General features: G+C 39.2%; 3 protein-coding genes across 5 annotated transcripts in view; all 3 read left to right on the forward strand.

The window, feature by feature from the left end:
- LOC103711156 (putative E3 ubiquitin-protein ligase XBOS33) lies at positions 1 to 10,789 on the forward strand. Its single transcript, XM_008797188.5, has 10 exons — positions 1 to 464; positions 577 to 636; positions 761 to 832; positions 953 to 1,158; positions 1,255 to 1,415; positions 1,501 to 1,559; positions 1,674 to 1,720; positions 1,841 to 1,984; positions 6,564 to 6,655; positions 9,947 to 10,789. Exons 1-10 carry the CDS (start codon positions 288 to 290, stop codon positions 10,480 to 10,482), a joined length of 1,554 nt encoding a protein of 517 aa, XP_008795410.3. The 5' UTR covers positions 1 to 287; the 3' UTR covers positions 10,483 to 10,789.
- A 599-nt stretch (positions 10,790 to 11,388) lies between these two features.
- Positions 11,389 to 23,734, forward strand: LOC103700044 (E3 ubiquitin-protein ligase At1g63170-like). 3 transcript variants are annotated; one of them, XM_088723704.2, is made up of 5 exons: positions 11,389 to 12,184; positions 15,482 to 15,601; positions 15,689 to 15,821; positions 17,291 to 17,458; positions 21,322 to 22,699. In XM_088723704.2, exons 1-5 carry the CDS (start codon positions 11,505 to 11,507, stop codon positions 21,463 to 21,465), a joined length of 1,245 nt encoding a protein of 414 aa, XP_088579830.1. In that variant the 5' UTR covers positions 11,389 to 11,504; the 3' UTR covers positions 21,466 to 22,699. The 3 variants fall into 3 exon arrangements, with proteins under 3 accessions (XP_088579830.1, XP_038982557.2, XP_038982558.2); XM_039126629.3 differs by lacking the exon at positions 21,322 to 22,699 and adding an exon at positions 22,708 to 23,128 and having other exon boundaries at positions 11,406 to 12,184; XM_039126630.3 differs by lacking the exon at positions 21,322 to 22,699 and adding an exon at positions 22,708 to 23,734 and having other exon boundaries at positions 11,408 to 12,184; positions 17,294 to 17,458.
- LOC103696712 (DNA topoisomerase 4 subunit B (DUF810)) overlaps positions 23,525 to 24,096 on the forward strand; it is a 56,264-nt gene continuing 55,692 nt past the window's right edge. The window contains exon 1 of the mRNA XM_088723696.2: positions 23,525 to 23,650. Within this exon, the coding sequence (XP_088579822.1) occupies positions 23,597 to 23,650 (54 nt within the window). The 5' untranslated portion in view covers positions 23,525 to 23,596. The remainder of the gene's footprint in view (positions 23,651 to 24,096) is intronic.

A 24,096-nucleotide genomic window follows, 5' to 3' on the forward strand; every position in this document is an offset into this window, starting at 1 on the left:
AAAAGAGAAGAAAAAACAGAGAAGACGAAACGCGAGCGTATCACCTACTCGGCCGTCGCCGAAAGAGACGTGGCGACCTCATCGAAGGGGAAGCGCTCTTTACCCAAAAAAAAGAAAAAAAGGGGGAAAGCGCTTCCGTGGAGGCGAAGCTTAAACCGTCGCCCTCCCCATCTTCGGTTAGCGGGTCCAAGGCGAGACCGCGCACGATAAAGCCACGGCTGCCGAGGCTGAGGTAGGTAATGCGTCACCGCCTGGACGGCTGAGATCCTGTCGGCGTCTGGGATCCGATGGGGAACTCGCTGGGGTGCTCGGCCTCCGGCGAGCGGCTGGTTTCGGCGGCCAGGGACGGCGATCTGGTCGAGGCCCGGATGCTGCTGGAGTTCAACCCCTGCCTCGCTAAGTACTCCACTTTTGGTGGCCTCAACTCCCCACTCCATTTCGCCGCCGCCAAGGGCCACAACGAGGTCCCTTCTCCTCTCTCTCTCTCTCTCTCTCGCAAAAATAGTTCCGATTTTTTTTTTTTTTTGAAGTTTTTCCCCACCATTTGTTGATTTGGTTCCGTGATCGTCTGATTAGATTGTTATGCTTCTGCTCGAGAACGGCGCCGAGATGAATTCCAGGAACTATTGTGGCCAGGTATCTAAAGATCAATTCATTTGCCCATCAAATTTGAATCGCCCTCTTTGCATATCTTTAGATGCGTAAAGTTGTGTGTGTTTGTGTGTGCTTTTCCTTTTTCTGTTTGATTCTGTGATAAAAGACAGCGTTGATGCAAGCGTGCCGGCATGGGCACTGGGAGGTGGTGCAGACTCTTCTGGTCTTCGGAAGCAATGTATGTATGCATTCATGAATGTGTTCGTGTTTTAATCGTATTCTACCTCTTATGATCGGAAAGTTAGAATCTTTTTAATTTTTGGAGTCTTTTTGAGAGGTGGTTTTATGGGATTTGAAGGTCACCAGAGCCGACTACCTGAGCGGCAGGACAGCGCTCCACTTTGCCGCAGTGGATGGGCGTGTAAGATGCATCAGGCTCCTGGTCGCCGACTTTGTCCCAAGTGCTCCCTATGATGTGCCGGCTTTGTCCAAGGACGGTGGAGACAAAGGGAGCAGCAAAGGCAGCAGTCCTGATTCCTCTTTGGGGCGTAAACATGATCAATCGTGCGTCAGTCTTTGTTTTAATGGCTGCATGATGCCTTAGCAAGCCCTGATATCTGAAAATTTCATTAGAGTTCAGTGGTGTTTTATTTGCTGCAGTGCGCTCTTGAGGTTTATAAACAAGCCAGCGGATGGTGGCATTACGGCTCTCCACATGGCGGCTCTGAATGGGTATTTGGATTGTGTACAGCTGTTGCTTGATTTAGGTGCCAATGTCTCGGCAGTGACGTTTCATTACGGCTCAACAATGAATTTGATAGGTATACTTGAATTTTTATTACCGGGTATTGTTTGCTATTTGTTTACTTTACAAGGCAATGGTTTTTACACTCATGGATGTTGCAGGGGCTCGAAGCACTCCATTGCATTATGCAGCTTGTGGAGGGAACCTTAAGTGTTGCCAGGTAAATCTGCTTGTACTTTCTGTGAACATAATGTAAAATATCATCTCTACTGTAAGATACAAGGTTTGTTTTGTTGTTTTTAGCTGTTTGATTTGAATCTATTTCTCTGTACAGGTACTTCTTGCTAGAGGTGCCAGTAGGTTGACATTAAATTGCAATGGGTAAACATTCCTTCTTTGTAAAATAATGTTAACAACCTTAGTAACTATGACTCTTCTTATGAGTGGATTCTTTTTTCCCCGATGCTTAAAACAATAATATTTTGTTTTTTATTTTTTCAGGTGGCTTCCACTTGACATTGCTAGGATATGGAGACGTCATTGGCTGGAGCCATTACTATCACCCAGTTCTGCTTCAATCATACCAACATTCCCCCCATCAAACTATCTTTCCTTACCTCTCATGAGCATACTTAATATAGCACGGTACAATGGCGGTCGTTTATATTTGTCTTCTTGCATACGACTTTTCACTGAAAGTAGCTTTCTTGTCATGTATCATGTTTGCTTATGATTCATATCAAGGGCTCGCAATCTTGGTACCGGATACCGTATTGATACCTTATTGGTTCAGAACGGTACGATATGGTACACTTCTGTGCTGAAATAGCTCTCCAATCATTTTTCTCAATTTCTATCTCGGTACGTTTCGATTCGGACCGGTATGCACCTCGAAACATCTCGGTACAGGTCGGTACGCCTCGGTAAAGGTCGGTACGCCTCGGTAAAGATCGGTACGCCTCGGTAAAGGTCGGTACGCCTCGGTAAAGGTCGGTACGCCTCGGTAAAGGTGGTATGGGGCTTGTACCGACTTGAAGGTGTATTTTGTACTGATTTTTTGCTGGTACGATACGGTATGCCATGTATAGGGCGGTACGGGACGGTATGGCAGACCATGATTCATAAGTTACTTCTTTTGTATATAGTATCTAAGAGAGTCACTAGATCAATTTCGTCCTATCCATAAAAAAAGTTCATCATCGAGCAGCTTAGGGTGAAAGCTGTTTGCCTGACATCAAGTTGAATCTGATGGAACAAGTATAGCATGTTACCATTCCTCGAGAAATATTACATCTTCTAGCACAATTTCTATTATTTATCAAAATTATAGATATCTGTTATTGCTTAAGTTTGTTGCATCATACATTCATGGAGTAATGAAATTAAGAGCCTGGGAATTCAGAGATATTTGAAAATTATGAATTGATGGTAACAAATGAAGCAATCATCATAAGTATTGTATGTTAAACCAAGGTCAAATTTGGTTAGTGTTGTATGGCTTTGAAGTTATATCTTGAGGAGCATTTGAGAGCATGTTAGACAAAACTGTTCTAACTAAATTCGAAAGGAGAGCAGAACCTATGTGCATTTGGGTCTCTTATATACACCTTTTGAACTGCACCCTCCTACCCTTCATATAGCCCTGTGTGCATTGTTGCCTCAAGTGGGGCCTATGCATTACTGCAAAGGTATGCTCCACATAGCTTCTAGGTGAGAGGAACCTGTATTCATGTGTATATGAATGATTCTTCTTTTTTTGTGAAACCATCCATAATGAGCCAATATGGAATTTATCTATTTCAGCTTTTTTTTTTTTTTCCATTCTAAGGGGATGGGAAAAACGATAATGGAATTATTTCCCCCCTAGAAGATGAGGAAGCTATGGTAGGGGTGATAAGAGTTTTTTCTTAAAAATTAAATAAATATTAATTCATGATATGAGGCCAGCGAAGGGAGTCTGTGGATGTTGAGATTAGAATATGGGCTTTCCTAATATGCTTTGGAGGATTGGCCGAATGTTCAATAATGATCTTTGGTCATCGCAGATTGCTATAACTAATATGGCACATTCCATATCAGTTAGGATTCTTTAAGAATTTTTTGTAGGATATAATATTTTACTTTTCAAGTTCAACATTTTTGTGACAATTACAATAACTAAAAATAGGAACCATGCTGAACTTTTAGGGAGAGAAGACTACCATGTAAATCTTGAGAAAGGGGGGGCACCTAGAATTTTGGTAGGAGATTATAAAGACATTCAGATCTTTGGGGACCTTGGCTCTGGCCATGACTTCCTTGGATCCACCTTTCTTACGCATACCATTTTGGAAGGATTATTTGTCTGGTATTCTCTGATACCGAACATGCTTCCGTTTTTTGAGGACCCAGTTAATTAGATCGGATCTGATGCTATGCATAGATCTGTACCTACAAAGTTGTAAAATTGCATATCAAATCTTGATTAACTCAAAAATCTTGATGTAGAAAAATCAAAATATCATGCTAGCTTGATGCCTTCTATTTCATTCTTGGAAAGCAATGCTTGATTATGATCCTCTTTGCAACTCCTCTGAATGACTCAAGCCCAACCTGCAATTGTTGAATCCTAATACATAAGGTTGTGGAAGTACATGCCTATTTATGAACCTAAATAAATTTTCAAAGTTGGTCCTAGAATTTGTATCTGAATTGAGTCATTTGGGGCTTCAAGAAACAAGTTCTGAAATCTTATCAAGCTTGTAGTTTCAGATCTTGGTGAATTAGAAGAGAAAAACTTGATTTGAAGTACTAGAGCATGCACAAAGATGCAAATCAATGTTTGCAAGCCATGACTAATGAATTTATTAATAAAAAGCTTTCACTGCTTATCTCATTAATATCATCAAATTATCATTTAACTAAAGTTCAGATATTTCAATCACTTCAGGTTTATAATCGTCAAGTGGTCATGAAAAGGACAAAATTTCTCCATTTTTATAAGATGCATGTGGGCTCGATCATATTTACAGTTTGAAGTATCAGTTTGAAAATACCCAGACCTGTAAATTTAGTGAGTTGACAGGATTGTAAAGTGACCGGCAAGCATTTGAAAGATGATAATATAAACAAATTATTGCATCTTTGGTTATATTCTTACTTATCATTTTCTTTATGAAAACAGGGTTGAATTGCCGAAATATCTCCATTTTTATATATGAAAAATCATGATTATTAAGCTGCCAAGTCCTCTTTGTTGTTGGTTCTGACTTATACATCAAGGTGGTTTGGAGGGGATCAAGATTTTAATCAAAGATCCAGAGACAGATTTTTGGTGGCAAATCTTGTAGGAGATGGTTTTATTTCAACAGAATCATCATAATTAGATAGGTCAATCATCTTTAAAGACGTTCAGGTTAGTCTGAACAAAGGGTAATCCCGATATGGAAACACATGAATGACAAAATCTTATAATACAATATAAATAAATCTGAACAGAGTTGTCCTGTTCATTTAAACTTGTCTTGTGCTGCCTAAATCAGTTTTGTTGTATACTACTTTCTTTCCTTTCTCACCCCTTCAATGTTGAAAGCATTACATGCAATAGTGAGTGCATTTGGTCTTGATCTGCGAGGAAGTGCTAAGATTTGTTCAGGGTTTAAAATTTGAATTGAAATTTGACACATATGCTCTACAGACTCATTTCTTTTAGGTTGCATCTGACTTTTACAAGTTAGATTCAATATAATTCATTATTTTGGACTAGTTCTAATCAACTCCATTTGATATAGTTTTGCTAAATCGTGCCTGCCGATTTTGGAAGTGAAGGTTTTGAACTCAAGATTGACTTCCAAATTCTTGGAACATGTTAGGTTCAAACCGAGTTGCGAATGTTGTGGGACTATTTTTTGTAGCAATCTTCATCACATGTAAATTTGAAAAAAACTAAAATTATGAGTCCTTATGAACAAGGTGACTTGATAACAGAAAATGTAAAAAATGCGGTTACCAAAAAACTCTAATATATTAACTTTTAAGCTAATAGAGTAGTACCTAGTTCCATAATTATGGTGCCCAGCATGGTACCTATCATTTATATTCTTTTGGAGATTCTTTTGAGTTTGCATTAAATTGTAAAGTGTTAATTGCAATCAGCCAAGCATTTATATTCTGTTTGTCACTTCCATTCTTTGTACATGAGATAGTACATTTTTGCATTCAAAGAAGATTCAGAACAAGGAGCTTAGCGAGCAGCCAAGCAAAATTAAATTAATAAATGATGAAAAGATTAGAAAAGAAATAGAATGCTAATAGAAAGAGTCGTTAAAAAGCTATCTAGACTATGACCCTCCATCAGTTTTCCCACTTTTTTGTTCTGGCATTTCCCACTTTTGTTTACTGTAGTAGCCTTCTAAACTAATTTGGAATAATCTGATCCCAGCTAATTTTGGGTCAACTTTGTAGGATTTAGTACTAAATTTCATCTCCAGCAGCTTTCCACACTATTTTGGCTCTTCTCCTTGTTCTTTCAAAGCTTCTCTCAAACTTATGGTACTGGAACACTTGAGTGCCATCCATGTACATCTCGCTAAGCCGTCCCATCCATTCAAATTTGGTGAGACAATATCTTATTTGTGGTGAAAATTGATGTCATCCATGCAGATCAGGATGCGTGGGTGTAGCACAAAAGGCAGATCTAGTACCATGGAGACAATAGATCAAGTGCCCTACAAATGCAGATCAGGCAGTAAGTGAACAATATATTGGGGTGCCTGAGTGGCTGATTAGGTGCCTTTATATCAAACCCATCTGATCAGAGATCATAGCTTTGTCTAGCATGGAAGGCAGGGATTAGGAGATTAAGAGGGGGAGATAGGTGTTAAGAGAATAAAGGGCAGATATGGTTTTCTATTTCAAGAATATGCCTCACAAAGTTAATCGTGCCGGCATTTATGCTAGATCAATCTTTATCTTTTCTGCTTGCATCTGAATTCTACATTAAATATTACTTGTTTGCAATGGTCAAGTTGACATAAATTGCTACTTATCAGATGCAAAAATAGTTGATGACATTTGTTTAATAATTAGCTTATTAATTGTTTCTTTCTCAAGAATAAACAAATAAAATTTCTGTGAAAATGCTCTTCTAGAATTTGGGTGCTTATATTATTTGTATATGTTTGACTGTTATAACTATTCATTGATGCATATATACCAATAACCATCATATGACACCTTTGTGCAGAGAGTGTGGGCTGCAATCCTCTACAGCCTCTTCTGATGATAGTGATCTCTGTGCTGTTTGTCTGGAAAGAGCCTGCAGTGTAGCAGCTGAAGGTAAGACTCAGATACTCCCTCCCCAAATCTCCACCTGATTATTATAACACTGAAATCATGGATTATCTAGTCTCCTCTTTTACTACTTGTAGTAGGTCAACAGTAACAAATGTGCGATCCATGCTATAGACGCGTAGTGATGGGTACTATCTAAGTTTGCATTACTGGGATATCTGACTTATCCACTTCAAAGATACTTCGTTTTTTGCTTCACATCAGAAAATGCGATTGCCAGAAGACAACCACACTACCAGTGGCAAATGATAATGAACTTTTAATGATGACCATGAACGGACAATTTGACATTCAAAATGATTGGTGCATAAGTTTTTGCCCATTGTAGGGTTACTTAATACGCACGCTCATAAGCATATCTTGGAAGACAGGAATTTCAAAAGGCATTTAACACATTACTCTGCTAATGATGACAAATGTTATATATATATATATATATCTATATAATATAAAATATATATTATAGTACTATAATATATATTATATAATGTGTAATAATTATATATTATATGTACTGTATATTTTTGCATTATGTTTGTGTTAAGATACGAGCAATAGACTGTAACATGAAAGAATAACATTTGCAGCTAATAAGTTAAGTAATAATGAATAAACACTATCCTGAAACCACCCCACAACCTCTATAATAAAATAAAGTAGCTCTTAGTAAATCATACGTAGTATGTGGACATAGGAGCAGCACTCTGTGATATCATATAAAAGTCAAATATCTGCAAAATGAGATGTACCAGTGAGAGAACCATCGTTGTGAGAGAACTATGGTTGGATAGTGATGGAAGACATAATAAGTCAATCCTATTATCTCATGTATATTCATATACATTAATTTGCTAGAGTTTGTATAGTTCTCGTTTTTGTTGAAAACTGAGAACTTTATGCGTAAAGAATGAATCACATGTTAGTAAGAAGGCATTAGAATCTGATGAATAAAAAACATGGAAGAAACATCAGTAAAAGGAAGAGAAAACTTATGGATCTGTAAGATGGTAGGGGTGTTTGCTTTTTATGGATAACATCTGCTAATGGAAGTAAAATTACTAAACATAGAATCCTCTAAATGGAAAACTAATTGGTTTGTGGAGTTTAGTATGATGGAAATGTTATGAATAGTGCTAAGATCGTGTAGAGAGCAAGAGAATCTCATTAAATATTGTGGAGGGCAATGTACGGCATTTGTGAAATGTTGGAATTTATTGCACTCTAGAGAGAAAGAAGGGGAGGAGAAGCTTGTGGTGACTTAGTGTTAAAGTTACTTGATGATAGTGGAGGAGGTTCACAGTCTTGAACAAATGTTGGTGTCAAGATTAATAATTGATGATGGCAATGTAAGAAGTGGGATGCTGGTGCTGGAGGATTGTTGTGGCAGCATTGTATTTTGATTGTGACATGCTGAAAGGTCGATGGAGGTTCAGTGGTGATAGAGGGTGGAGGTGGTTGGTCACAGAATAGGTCGATCGTGATCCTGGGGAGTGCAATTCTTATTAGAACTGTTGGGTGATGGCAATCGTGGTAATCTAGAATGTCAGTTTATGAAGGAATGCAGACCTTGTAAATGACATGTTTTTTGTAATTTTTATGCACAATTTTTAAGTCATTTAAGATTATGTGTTAGTGTCACTTAAAAAAGTGAGGTGGTGCCAAGTAACACACCTTATTTAGTATTCATTAACAACCATTGCATTTGAAGATACAGGCTTTGGTTTGTTGGTCCATGATATTTGCATTATCGTTATATTTGTTTCTGCTTAAGGAATTGATATTTGCATCATTGTTATATTTTCATTAACCTTTATTAACTTGGAGTTTGCTCCTGTACTCTTTTATTATATTTTTAGTCAATTGGAAGAATAGATCTTGACATTTGCTTGATCAGGGGTACTATCGGAAAATAGTAGTTCACCGGTTGCCTACCAGTTTTTTTCTTCTTTTCTAATTCTTTTTTCAATTCGATCTGCATCCTTGTACCCCTTCCATGCCCCCATCTCCTGCGTACTTCATCGGTTACTCCATCCATGCCAATGCCATAGGCGATGGCCTCGCCATTGCCTGCACTGAAGATGCCATCACTGCTGGCAGCATCAAGATTTCTTCCTCCATTGTGGGGTTCTTGACTTCCTCATGCTCTGCCTCAAAGTTCTTGACTTCTTCCCCGTCCCCGCTCTTTATCCGTGGGCCATACCCCATACCCCCTCTCTGGCCTCTTCAACGTTGTTGACACCCCGACCACCTCTGGCAGTCCCTATTCATCCACTATGCCTCCTCCTCCCATGCCACCAGCAGCCTTTTCAGTTTGCCGTCTAGCTGAATCCATCATAGCTGGTGCCAGTGCTACCAGCAGCCTAGCTGAATACATCAATTCCATCGGTGATCTTCTCTGAGAGCTGGAAGAAGGCTAAAAAAAAGGAAGAGAGGGAGAAAACATGAAGAGGAACAAATTTCGAATTAAAGATCTTGATGGCCTGTACCCCTGGTAATCTGGTCATCCATCTAGGACGCTCCACTCTTGAATTCATGATCAATATTATGTACCTGTACGGAAATTTGGTAGTACTACAGAAAAAACCTTTTTTTTTGGAATGGCAAATTTGAGTTTTGCCTTAATTCAAAAAAATATTTCTAGGCTAAGTCATTCTCGACTTGTATAGGTAGGGTCCTTCATTGTTGTCATTTGAACATTATTAATGAAAGCTTACTGACTTCTTAGACATTCTGGCTTTAATGGGGAAGATATCTGCAGTCTGGTGACTTGAATCCATTCATCTTGGTGGTGCACCTTTATCTTAGTGTTCCTAAGAATTAGTTGAGACTCAAATTTCATTGTCATGAAGAGAGAAATGCTTCTTGTTATCCTTATAATGATCTTCAAATTTAAAACTTGAAGAACAAAATTTTTTTTCCTTCTCTTTCTACTAATCTGTAATTGCGTAGTACTCTAAAGGGCAGAATTCCCTTTCACCATCCTGTGTCACATAATGAAAATAGTCCCAATTCCATAAAAAATAGAAGATGAGAGATAAAGACACGAGGAAGATAACAATTTGACATCGAATTGCGGGGTTTCCTTATTATTTCTTTGTTTATTTTCCTGTTTATTCTGCTTTCTCTTCCCTTATATTATATGAGATTGTAAAGATTTTCCAACAGTATGAATAGAAACTCCCATCCTAATGTTTGTGATCTGATGTAAATGCATCAAAATAAATTAGGTCTCATCTTATGACCTATGGTTTTCCTTTTTTTCCCTTCAATCTTCAGGCTGTGGACATGAACTCTGCGTAAAGTGTGCACTTTATCTTTGTTCAACCAGCAACATCCCATCTGAAATGATAGGACCACCTGGGTCAATCCCATGCCCTCTATGTCGAAATGGGATAGTCTCATTTATTAAGGTGGCCAGTTCCCCAGCAAAGGGGCTCAAACCAAACCTAGCCCTAAGCCTCTGCAACCCATGCATTATTCACCGACGTGTGGAGCCACCAGAAACAGGTTGTAGATCTGAGACTCGGAAGAGCCGTGTGGCAGCAGTTTCTTCAGAGCTTATCTGTCCTCTCACTTGCAGCCCATTCCCTTCTGTTGGCATCCCCTCCTGCACCTGCGATGATGACCCATGCCCAACACTCGAACCTGAAGGAGAAACTCGAGCACAATCCCCTTGTCACTCACAGAGCGCACCAAACGAGCTGGACAAAATGGAAGAGCAGAGATTTGATAGAGCGAGCTGCTCAGGTATCTTCTGGAATAGAAGAAGCTGCCATAGAGAACACCAATGCAATTCAGAGATAAATGCTTGATTTGGCTTTTGCTAGTGAATAATCCAGTTATAGAATCGCAATGAGAGAGATGACTGGCTATTGTTTTTTTAGTGGCTTGCCCCATTATACATCTTCTGTGCTTCAGCTATGTATATGTTATTTGCTTTCTCTTGGTATTTCAGTAGTCAGCTGCAGCCTCCAAATCTTTCAGGTAATTTGAAGGTTAGGATTGATGGTCTTGTAGTTTGTTGTAAATTATTGTATCAGGTCCATGCCTTTATTTGTTGGCAAATCATTGGATTTCTGATTACATTCAGTTAATCAAACCAGCAATAGTTTCTTATCACTTAATGTAGCAAGTTTGAGTTGCCTATGATTTGCTATTTTATTTGGAGTGGGCTTATTATGGTGACTTGTTTTCCCTTACGGTTAATCTGTTTTCTTCGACTGTGATTATATATACTTCTGCATGTTTGATTCACACCTATGATCAATGGTGAATACACATGAGTAGTGTTTCTATTGATGCGGTAGTTATTATGTTGCTGGAGAAATGCAGTCGAAGCTGAAACGAAATTGCTATATGCTATATGCAACCTCTCTTCCAGCAGAAAAACCTATATGCAACCTCTCTTCTAGCAGTTTTATTTAGCAACCTCTCTTCAAGAATAACAGGGGCCAGGTACCAGGCGACCTCTTGTTTCTTCTGTCTAATGGAATAGTTCTTCTCCATCGTACCCAGTTTCGTGATCTAACGCATCCAAGGCTCGTCAGCATTTAAGGATGCCGCTCCATCCACACTGAGTCGCACACGCGCGGACGACAAAAATAAAAGCGTCTGGCAAACAAGAACTACTTTTTTCCGCGCTGTATGTATAACTCAAGACCCAACTGTAGACGATTCCGGAGGGCCCAGAGCCCGGATCTTTAAGTACACGTGCCAGTATATAATTCGCTCCTCTATCCATTTCTGCGTTTCTTATCCTGCAGCCGATCCGTCTCCTTCTCCTTGAGCTTTCGCATCTCTCTCCACTCTTTCCCTCTCTCGCCATGGACGGAAAATGGTAAGAATTTTCTCTGCCAGGGTTTCTATATCAAGGGTTTCGGTCGAGTTTTGTAGGCTTTGGAGCGATGCTTGGAAGCAATTAGGGCGAGGGCAAGGTTTGCTCTTCTTCGATCTTGTCTCTTCGAGCTTGGAGATGGCGACGACGAGGCCTCCGACCTGGGCCGGTGACGCCGCGGTCGACTCAGCCCCGCTTCTCGGCCCCCACGGCGCCGGCCGCGGCCTCCCCGGCCGGGCGAGCCTCCGCGGCGCGGCCAGGTTCCTCCGGCGGGCGAGCAGCCGGCGGCTGATGCGGGAGCCGTCGGTGGTGGTACGGGAGACGGCGGTGGAGCAGCTGGAGGAGCGGCAGAGCGACTGGGCCTACTCTAGGCCTGTGATGTTCCTCGACATCCTGTGGAACCTCGCGTTCGTGAGCGTCGCCGCTGGGGTGTTGGTTCGGAGCCGGGACGAGAGACCGTCGATGCCTCTGAGACTATGGATTGTGGGGTACGCGCTCCAGTGCGCGCTTCATGTGATCTGTATGTGTATCGAGTACCGGCGGAGGCACCGGCCTCGGGGGGAAGTGATGGATGTGCAAGAGGGCGGGAGTCTGAGCGCAAGGAGCTCGGGGTCGATTTCGCCGCGAGAGGTGGAAGAATCTGCTGATGCTGAGCAGGGTCACGGTGAAGCGAGGACAAGGTAAGGGAGACAGCTCTAGCATTCAGAACTACTCGATCTATATTTTGGAAGAAATGGCATCTCTTGCTTATTATTTGAATAATATATGTTTATTCGATAACCTCCGTATGAGAGGAAATTTTGTCATGATAATTTTCTTTCTTTCTTTCTTTTTTTTTGGCGCGGGGGGGTGGGGGGGGGGGGGGGGGGGTGGGGGGGTGGGTGGGGAGAGGGAGAGGGGGGGGGGGGGGGTGGTTTAAATCAAGCAGCCTTTTTAGATTTTTGAAACTTGCCAGGAGGTCTTGTTGCAATCCCCTTGCTTTATACATGGCTTTTAGTTACTCTTCTCCCCAATTCTTGATTCTTGGTTGGGGATAGAAGATGCAATCAGTAGTTTATCTTAATTATTGCGTTTTAGAAATGATGACCAACTTAACGTGAAATGTTGGTTCAAATGAATTCGGACTAGAACCAGTGCTGAGGTTTAAGGATATCAAAGAATATGTATATGTATGCATTTTTTCCCTTCTTTTAATCCCTGAGGAGTGCCTAACGATATTTTTTTAACATTTGTTTTGGCATGTTTTCTTGGATAGATGATGCAGGTGTCAAGTATATGTCCAAAAGAATCTTATGCAAGAACCTTTAAGAAATTGGACAGGGAGACGCATGTATATCTTACATATGCTTAAAATAAGTAATCATGTTAGTACATGTTTGTTAATATCACAAAATTTATAAAAAAAATTAACTCAATGTTGTGTTATACTAGGCAACTTTTATGTTCAAGTGCAAATAGCTGTATATTCAATGACGGTGATGCCACAAATTAATGATTTAAGCTTGGAAGGGTCAAAAGGTGTAATTAGGGGCAGAGCTATGTTTCTTATGTAGGGGGCTGCCTACATTTTCTAATAGATGACCGTGGTACCTTCACGATCATCTTAGGTTATTATAATTTAAAAATTTGAAAATTATTAAATAGAGTGCATTGATTGACAGTTAACAAATCATTTCTGAACTAAATCTTGTCACAAGTCACAATTATCCTTAAAGGAAGGCTGAAGATTTTTTATTTTTTATTTTTATTTTATTTTATTTTATTTTTTTTTTTTGGGGGGGGGGGGGCACCATAAGTCTGCCATAGAAATGAAAAGCGGTCTTAAAGGCCACTTAAGAAAGTGCTATATGTCCAAGCGTAACAGTAAAGTCCAACATTCTCTTGCCATCAGTCCTATGATACTGTGTCGTTTCTGGCATTTAAGTGATTTAACAAGCCATTTGAAAATAATCTGTTGTCTCTTTATATTTAAATGTTCGAACTATGCATCTACTGCATGAATTTTAATCATGCGCAGTTGAATTCCTTAAAAAGTCAAAAATTTGTTCACTTGTAGTTATTAGGAGCAATTTTTGTTCGGATATTATTCTAAGCTTTACTTTCTGGAATATATTATCAGAATATACTGTTTAAAAAGTCCTGTATCTGTATGGCAAGAATATAAAAATGAATAAAGGTCACTACTGTTTGTGACACTCTTATACTAATTTTTTTTTTTTTTTTGAAGGGGGGGTGGGAATTGCATTGGTATCAATAAGTTAAAATATCAGACTTCTTGTTTATGTCAAAGAAAACAGGACCCTTCCTTTTGCTTTCAATATCATGTCTTATTTTCTCTTGTAGATGGAGTAGGAAGAAAATAAGGAAGGAAAACTAGGTCCCTTTTCATCCAAGTCCCAAATGGTTCCATAGTTTTCTCAATTTCTTAAAAAGAAAACCAAAAGATGATGCTGCTAGAGTATAGACATATAATGCTTAGTTATCAGTTCTAGGGCTGAAAATGAATCGGATGTGAATCGGGTATTAGTATATCCACATCCATATATGTTTTTATTTAGTGAATATGGATATAGATACAAAAATTAATTGGATGTTAAAATTTTTATCCATATTTGTTCTAAACGGGTTGGATGCAAATCGAATTCTGACGGTATGGATCTAAATTTGGATGTAAATGGGATAGTTAAATTTTATGAATCATCAAATCAAAGATGTCACTACATAGAAGGTAAAATAAGTTGAAGATATGTTAATATTGTCAGTTGTTTTCCTTTCAAGTTCGTAAGAGCTATATAAGACTAAATAGAATTACAAAAAGAACCGGATTTACATACAGATTAGATAGTTATCTATCCATATTTGTATCTTTTTTGGTAGATATGGATGTGGATAATAGTCAAAGATTCAAATTTGTATCTATATCCAGATAGATTCGGATACAGAAGCAAGCCCAGATGGATGTTGTCTGGTCCACTTTCTCCCCTAATCAGCTCTCCCAATCTTAGGTTATAAGTTGACACAACGTAACAGCCTGAGATGGGATACATAAGATTAGAGCATTGTGTTGGTCATATTATCTCAAAATTTTGATTCTTAGTTTTCTTAAAAGGAGAAGGGTGTGTGACTAATCAAGTGGGGTTCATGGCTAGTTAGCTGAGAATCCAAAAGGCAGGGAGGTCATCATGAGTGTTGAGAAATGAGACGAATGCGGGGAGGGACATGTGCATTCCTTAAGGGAGGGAGAGAAAGGGAGAGGGCATAATGCTCTTCCCCACTGCTCCATATGTAAGAGTTCATGAACCCAAGGGGCAGCTGCTCCCCTTTGCACCAATGTGGCTTCACCCTGAGGTGTCATGAGGTGCAAGTGTCTGATATTTTAGGAACCCACAAATTTGGAGTTTCAACATAACATTGCCCCTCCATCCTGTTGGATGACTAATAGTAAACAGTAAACATTACAAATATGGTATCCCTGATCATGTCTAGGAACTTTTTGTTTTCCACTTCTTTATCTTATGATATTTATATCATTCCCAAATTGTGTGTGATATTGTGCCGATGGAAAATATTTTTGGTTGTTGCAAAGCCTCATGGATACCTAACATGGGGGTCCTGTACAAAACACTTGGTATTTTTCAAAATATTTGATCTTTTTTCAGAAAGTTAATCTTTATATAGAAAACTCACTATAAATGTTGTGTTTTGCATCAGGATGTATTTTCATATTTTCAACTTGGTTACGTATGTCAGTATGAAAAATGCTAGGGCTATTCATATTCTAAATTGAAAGAAGATCTGAAGTAGGACATGAGGATTGCTTGCAGGAAGAAGCGTACTGATTGTTTCTAGTTTTTCTCTATGTTTATCTAGTATTCCTGTACTTAAACTTAATTTCATCAAATGTTTTGATCCTTGAATTTGAGTTTGTAAATATGTTGCTTCCCCAAGTTTTTTATGGCCCACTATTTTTTTGGCAGAATTGCAAAACATCTGGAGTCTGCAAACACAATGTTTTCCTTTGTATGGTGGATTATTGGATTCTATTGGATAACCGCTGGAGGCCAACTTCTGATCCGTGATGCACCCCAACTTTACTGGTTTGCATAAGACCTTATATATATGAATTTGGACCGACTTGTTTTTACAGTCTTATCATTAATTCCTACTCTGAACTTGTTTTGCAGGCTTTGTATAGTTTTTCTAGCATTTGATGTGTTCTTTGTCATCTTCTGTGTTGGTCTGGCCTGTGTTGTTGGTGTTGCTGTCTGTTGCTGTCTGCCTTGCATCATTGCAGTCTTATACACTGTGGCAGATCAGGTTAGTCAGGCTAACTACTGATGTTTGCTGTTTTATGAAGTATCATGTGCTGCATGAAATATTACCATGAGCTATAGTTTCATTCTTTCTTGATGAAGCTGTTCTTTTAGTCCATCTGCCGAAGATGAACTCGTCATTCTTGCCAGTGTTAATATTTATGCTTTACCAATAACAGAATGTACACAAAGATCTGTTACTAAGTGCAAGAGATCGTCTTGGTAAGTTGGTAGCTGGTTGATGTCAAGATCAGGAAGAGAGCACCTTAATATCAGACTATCAATAGTCTCTTGTTTAAATGCACACATGTACAAACATGCACATTTGCACTGCACTGCACTAGTAATTTTATGCATAGATTTAGGTGCCAGTTGGCACGACATGGCATACATGATATGTAGTGTGCCAGTGCCTTATTGGTATTGTTGTTGGCAAGATACAGGTTGTGGAGTAGAACTTTACATGCTGCCATGCCAGCTTGTGCCAAGCACTATGACAGGCAGCAACAATATGGGTTGTGCTTATGCCAGGATGGAATGCTGCTAGCACATGATACTTTTATTTGATTGAGGGTCATCAATTTTGGCATGTAGGATATCACAGATTTTTTTTTTTTTAAAGGCGTGGCCTTGGCTTTAGCATAAACATGTGTTAATTCATAAATTGGAGGATAAAATAAGGCATGCTATAGTTATCTCTTGAATTCATTTTTGGAATGAAACTGCCTCAAGCTGGCAGTTAATATTATATGCCTCAAGCTGGCATTTAATATTATATTCTGAATGATTCACTCAACTTACCATTTGAAGATGAATTTGGGAAATTGTGGAGACTTGAAATGATGCATACTAAGAAAGCTTCCCCCCTGAAAAACACTAGCGAGATTCAACCACAATAACAACTGTTTTTTCTTCTCAAAACATACAGTTGTCAGACTACTGAGCTCATTAATCGACCTTGAAGCTGACCTAACATGCTGATTAGGAGAGATCACTTTATGTATTTCTCTTATTCTGGGTCAGATCTTTTGATAAAAATGTTTTTTAGATAACAGGAACATATTAAATTCTGTAAATCCTACTTTGTCTTCACTTCCGTAAATAAAAGTGCTGCTTGTTCTTCATCAGCTTGTCTTTTTAATTGTTTATGGGTTGCTAATTTCTTTTTCTGAAACAAATACTATAGTGTAAAGTCATTGTTCTGTTTCTTTGATTTGGTTGGACCAGTCCATGTAATGGCTGGTCTGCTCAGGTATGTAAATAGTGCATTTTTTGCAGTACATGTATGTACCATCTGCCATTTGATCTAAATTTTCCAATGACAGTCATCAAGTGTGGTTTTGTTGGTCCTCTCATAATCATCTTTTCGTGTACGCATTATATTTTTTATCTAAAAACTCTGACCTGTGATGACATTAGATATCTGGTCTACAGGACTAGGTAACTTATTGCATCTATTTCACTTTCCAAAAGCAGGAAGGAGCATCTGAAGAGGACATCCGCCAGCTTCCAAAATACACATTCCGTAAAATCAGTGACTCTGAGAAAGTTGCGTGTGAGATATCAGGTTCCTTTGGTGGAATAATGACAGAGTGTGGTAGCGATCCACCCATCGAGCATGTCCTTTCAGGGGAGGATGCTGTAAGTCTTCTAATCTTAAACCTTACTTTATTATATGTGTTTTTTTGCTTTCTTTATAGTTAATGTTTTACTCTAAGTATGTTGGAATGGCTCACTTTGCAAATAGCAGCAAGCAGTCGCTCAAGAGTTGAAGTCAAGAAAGTTCCTTCTTTAGCAAGGCAATAACTAATATCATTAGCTATCTTAAGCTGCTGCATCATCTAGAAACCTTTATTTCACTGCAAAGTAAGACCTCAAGGGCCTGTTTGGGTGCACATCAAACCCATGGTATCTCTAAAGAATCATGCATTAAAAGAATCCTAACCATCAAGAACTTTTTTCCCTGAATGCTTAGTGTTTAAGATAACCATGGAAAAGACCAAATCAAAATAATCACTTTGATTGGATTTTTATTTTTGTATATTTCTTGTGGAAATCCTTTTTCACACATTTCCGATTCTTCAAAGTACCGCCCCCAACTCTCCCCACCTCTACAAAACATGGGTGATGCCGGGACAACATCGTATTCCCTCTCCCGCTACATGGAACAACTTTCAGTTCCTAAATCCAGCTTGTATTGTGGCCATCGTCCTTGGAACCATTGTTGCCCTCCCCTTTTGCATCTATAAAGGATTTGAAAGATAGATGGCAAGATGAAACAAGAGAAGATAGGGTGAGGAGATCACATATACTGGTCTTTACCTTTTGAGATTGTCAGACACCAGGCATGGGCTCGGGAGTTGAAGGCACCATACCTCTCTTGGGCTTTGTCCTTCTAAGCTAGAGATTGAAGTTTGATATCCAGTTTTTCTTTTCTTGTAGGAAAATTCAACATGCAAACATAGGAACCATTATCATTAAATTGGAGTGGAACGAGTGGAGTTAGAAATGCATCTAATATGTTTTTCAATTTGTTAGAATTCATGTTTTCCCATAGAGTTTTCTGTATCTATCAAAGCAACAATTATAACAGAATCCCAAATAATCTTTTCTTTTGGGATCTCATTGCAGCAACACTCTACTTTAAATGGTTTCATGATTCTTTGGTGATTTCTACAAAAACATCCAAACAGGCCCTAAGTTTGTTATGGAAGCTGATACTTGAGGATGTAAGCTGACAAGCCTTCAAAAAATATAAGGTTAAAAGCCCTCCTTATGTCAGACCGACCTTAATTAAAACTTTTACTGTTAGTTCTAAGATGGGTTAGAACTTCGAACTATTGTTGAATTATTGAGACATACTTTGAGATGCTAATAAGTGTGTGTTTTCATCCAAAGCCATTCTATATCTGGTATAGGTTTTAGATTGGTTGTGGAGTAAGTTTAACTCAAAAAAAAGCAAAAGACCTATTTGATGCATGACACAAAAAAAATCAAGGAATTTAAAATAATAAAATAATAATTCATGCCTGATTAAAGAAAGATATTTATATTAGATATTAAAATATAATATGAATGCATGTACAAGTCTAAATATTGTGCTTAGTTCACTTGAGTCAGAGAATATAAAAATTTCCGCCTTTTCCCTTTTCACAGAAACACAATTAAATGAACAGGCCTACATGTAAATTATTTCAAGATTGATTTATTTAGGTTGAAATGATGCAATATAATTCAACTTAGACTTGAGTCTGTATTCACGAAAAAAGCGCAATATATTGATTTGAAACTTGATGGGTTGCTGTTGGATAAAATCCTATCTGGCACAATCTGGTAGAAGGATTTGTTATTTGAATTCAAGCCTGACCACACCACGTTGAACCTTACTGTTGGTTTAACTCAAGTTTTTAATTGTGATAACTAAAGAACAAAACAATAAGCATCGAGAATTAATACAATGCATGGTAACTAATACAATGCCATATTATGTTCAACTGATCAAATAAGAGACATAAAATGGTATCATAGTGCCCCTAGCACATGCATGAGAGAAGGATAATTAAGTGAGAGATGGTTTTCACATATTTGAAGGAACAGCATACATGATTTAGAGAATTGAACAAACTCACATTATGATAAGACACAAAAAAGGGAAAAAAGAAAATAATACTAAACAAAATTCTTGAGATTATACTGAAATTTAGCATAGACCTCTAATGAAATGATTATGTGGGCCCTTTCCCTTCAAGATTGTAAATTAATATGAATAAAGGGTAAGAAAAAAAATAAGGTTAATAAGGATAGAGAATAATACCTTCTTGGACTTGAGGAATGGGCATGCATGATTAACTAAAGTTTGGATGCATTAAGAAAGATATGCTGCTAAGTTCCAAGCTTGCAAGCTCAGGGATAAAGACCGTTATGTCCCTCTTCTTGGAATAGATTGCCCTTGTGTTCATAGTCCATCTAAAGAGAATATGGGAAGAAGAGAGGTTTTGGTAATATGGTAGGCAATTAGAAAGGTGGAGTTTTTTTTTCCTTTTTTTTGGTGGGAGGGGGGGCGGTGGGGGAGGAGCAAGGGAAAGTAGTAAGATAGGTAAGGGGAGAGAGTGGATATTTAAGCGTGAGTATGCGAGAGAGAAAGTGGTTAAGGCAAGTTTAGAAATTGAAGAGTGGATTGCACGAAAACGGGAGAACGAGGGTATGGGTTTCCAAAGTAAAATGGTTCTAGTTTTTATTTTAATTAATGGTATTTCTTTCTTTTTGGTCCAAGAGAGAAACAATGAGAAATTTTGCTCTTGTAGTAAAATAATTATTAAATTATTATATTCTAAAATAAGTTAACTCAATCTCCCATTGGGTCAAGAGAAACTGAGCTATGTAAGAAACATTAAAGAGAGGCTCATGGAATTTTAAGTATAAGAGGTGGAGTTTGCATGAGTGTGGTAGGACAGATATAAGGCCAAGGATGGGAGTAGTGGTGTTGGTACCTTTACCGGTATTCTCTTGAAGCTCATCCTCTTTATGATAAATGATCCGTTTGCCCCGAAATGACCCGCCCCAATAGGGAAATCCCAATTCAGTGGGCCTTTTGATACAATCAAATAGATTGCCACAAGCTTGTCATCCAGGAACTTGTTCGGAAATACCGTTATGAAAGGAACATAGGAGTTTGTCGTTAGATATTTGACCAAATAGGATCGTCTAGTTCCTATAGAACCTATCACTAAAATACCCCTAGAAGGAGATAGGGCTAAGCGGAGCGAAAAGGGGGCTGTGTCTATTTATCTATCTCTTGACTCGAAATGGGAGCAAATTTGAAAAAGGATCTTAGAGTGTCTAGGGTTGGGCCCTTCATAGATTCGAGGGAACAAGAGAACAATAGCCTGACAAATATTGGGTGCAGTCCGATTTAGGTGCGAATTCAGGTGCCAAATCATTGTATATGCTACACCTCTTGCTAGTAAGGCTGCAAATGGGTCGGGTTGACCCACTTAGACCCGACCCAACCCGAATTGGAGGACCCATGGGGCCGGGTTGGGTTCTAAAATTGGATCCGTTCTATTTTTTCGGTCGGGTCTGAGTTTACTGAATCTCGACCCGATCCGATCCATTTTTTTTAGGTCAATTTTGGATCATTTATCCAACGATATGATCCGATCCGACCTGAATCCGAATTACCCGTTTAGGCTCGTAGCCCACAGGCCCACGATCTACCGGTGAAAATCAAGCTAAAGGAGGTGGGGGAGTGGTACAGCAGTACTTGCCCACAGTCTATCCATTTTTTATTCTTACCCTCCCCTCTCCCCAGGGCGACATCATGTCGCCCTTAATGATGATGGGACGGCCCCTCTTCCCCCCTTCCCATGCGGTGGCCTTTCACTCCCCAGGGCAACATCATGTTGCCCTTAATGATGATGGGACGCCCCTTTTTCCCCCTTCCCATGCGGTGGCCTTTCCTGTTCTCAGTTCTCACCATTTTTTTTGGGTTTTTTGAGCTGCAGGGTAGTGAAAATGGAAGGAGCCGCAATGGCTGTTGTTGTTGCTTCGATTCTAGGAGGGCGGAGGATTCGCTCAGGTGGAGGACTTGCGGATTTTGTCGGAGAGCACAACATCGAAGGCATCAAGGTCCTCCATTGCTACCGTGAGGTGATCGGAGTTGTGGGCAAGGCTCTCTCTGCGTCGCAAGCATGGAGATCAGAGGAGAGGGAAAGAGAGAAGAAGGGAGGGGACTACTGAGGTTAGTCACCGGTAGGAGAAGTCGCCCTTGTCGCCATTAAAGCCGCGGATGAGGCTCTCCCCTCGTCCCAACATCTCTCTCTTTCTCTCTCTCTCTCCCTCTCTCTCTTTCTCTCGAATCTCGCTTGCTAGGCCCAAAAAAATCGGCAGCTCTCTCACTAACTCCTTCCACATCCTTTTTAGTGGTAGTAGGAGCAGTAGGAAAACCGTTTTCTACTAACTCCATGCCTTGCCTTCATTCATAAATTAAAGCAGCAAGTTCGAACCGAACCCGACCTGGATCTGGACTCGACTTGGACTAGACCCGACCTGGATCCAAATTTTTTAGGTCGGATCTGGGTTATACATAGACCTGACCCGACCTGAATGACTCGCCGGATCAAAAATTATAGCTGTCGACCCGACTCGACCTGATCTGATCTTCAATCTGGTCGGGTTTGGGGCCAAAATTAAGATCCGAACAAAAATCGGGTCGGATCGGGGTCACTCAAGATCCGACCCGACCCATTTGCACCCCCATTTGCTAGTGACCTAGCAAAATAGAGTTGAAATAGTATGTGCTAGTTGGTATCGGTAGCCTGCCAGTACCTTATTTGATAGGATCAAGTACTTCTAATATGGACTGGTATACACCAAACTTAAATCCTTATGTAAGGTAGTGTGGGAGTTAGTGTTAAGAGGTAGGAGGGAAAAACTGGCCTGATGTTTGCTGGATCATTTGATTCCCTATGTTTAAAAGATCTTAGAATTCTTTAAATTATTATTTTTTGTCCGTCTTGTCTTTGCTTGGTATTATAGGAAGATAAGGAGACCCAGAGGGGGGCTTGGGGTTGATCAGAGTTTAAATTTCAAATAAAATTTTATAAATCAAAAATGGAATTAGCTTACATCAAGAACTGCATAGACATCCACAAAGATTTGTATAAATTTTATGGGTGTTTACAAAGCCATGGTGCCATTAATGTACTCTTCCTTTTGTGCAACTAAACAATAAATTGTATTTTTATGTCCTTGATAAGAAGTGGCTGGAAGCTTAAATTCAGCCACGCAACTGCGACAACTGAGCAGAATGGAAAATCATGACAGGGGAATGCCTTGAAAGACCTTTTATAATTTAAGTATTACCTGACAAATATTGTTGGCACATGTAGGAATGTTGCATCTGCCTCTCAGAATATGATGATGGAGTCGAGCTGCGTCAACTTCCTTGTCGCCACCATTTCCACTCTGCCTGCATAGATAAGTGGCTCTCCATCAATGCCACATGTCCACTCTGCAAATTCAATATTATAAAGAGAGAAAACCATGGGAGGGAGGAGGTATAGATAGATGGCCGTTTAACAAGGTTCCAGGATCTTCAGGTTGACTTGTTCTATGTGCTCCTATGATATCACTGGTATCAGCGTAATTGGGTTGTGAAGATGTGGGTATAGGTGCATGTATTGACATAGTGAAGCGACACTTCAGTTTTCGAGTCCATAGCCAGATATTTGTGAGTAATGTTTTCTGACATTGGTGATATACAGAATGTATTGGCGAACTTGCAGCACCATAATGATTCGGCTTCTTCAAGATGATTGGGCTCTCTGTCGTAGAAGAAAGTTTGACAAATTTTACATGGTAAAAACACGTCTGTAGGATTTCAAATGTGTGATTCTGAGCAAATACAGGTCATGCACCATTTCAGTAAGCAGATCCTGCTCTGGTAATGTTTAGGAGCTCTTCTTCTCTTGGAAGATTAATTGATGGAAACTGAGATAAAATCTGGGCATGACAAATCCTGTGCACCTGTCAATTGAGAAGAAGATGATAGATTGAGGCGTTGTAAATATAATGGGGTCCAAGATGAGAACAAAGCCTTGGAAAGCTGTATTAGAATTATGAAACAAATTACTAACGCTGCTAGCCGACGACAGGGTCAATGTAGCATTTGCAACCTGACAATTAGCTACTCGTCCGGATGTCACTGTTTATGCTTGAAGGGGACAAATACAAAGCCTTGGAAAGCTTGTAATATTCAAATGAACTAGAGCAGCCTATATGATATTGAAGTCTGATCAACGAGGAAACTCAGATGAGTTTCACATTTCTGAGGTGAGTAGTGTTGCTTTAGCATTAAAACAGCAAAGAAACTCTGTCAAAGATTAAAGCCTGTATTTATCAATTCTTTTTTTTTAATTTTTTGTTCAACCTTAGTCTGCTGGCCATATTTTTGACAAAACAAGGAGGCAAGAACATACAGCATGCATGCACAAACATGCAAATAAAATAAAATAACCGAATAAAAGGAAATATCCTTGGAGAAAAAAACAACTCAACTGACTTCGATATAAGTTCTTCTGCGGGCAAAATGATCACCTGAGGGTGGATAGTATAGTTGGGTCAAAGAACCGGTAGGCATGACAAGGTCTGAATTCTAAAGTTATATGGCATAAAATATTCTTCACCTAGGTGATTTGCAAAAAACACCGTTATTATCGGAATGTATATGGGGTAGGAAAATTACGTCTATCTATTTAAATATGGCATGCTACAAAGGA

Source organism: Phoenix dactylifera, chromosome 6 (assembly GCF_051530095.1).
Source record: "Phoenix dactylifera cultivar Ajwa chromosome 6, Ajwa_hap1_PhDact_Kaust_v1.1, whole genome shotgun sequence".
In the NCBI taxonomy this organism is placed as follows: domain Eukaryota; kingdom Viridiplantae; phylum Streptophyta; class Magnoliopsida; order Arecales; family Arecaceae; genus Phoenix; species Phoenix dactylifera.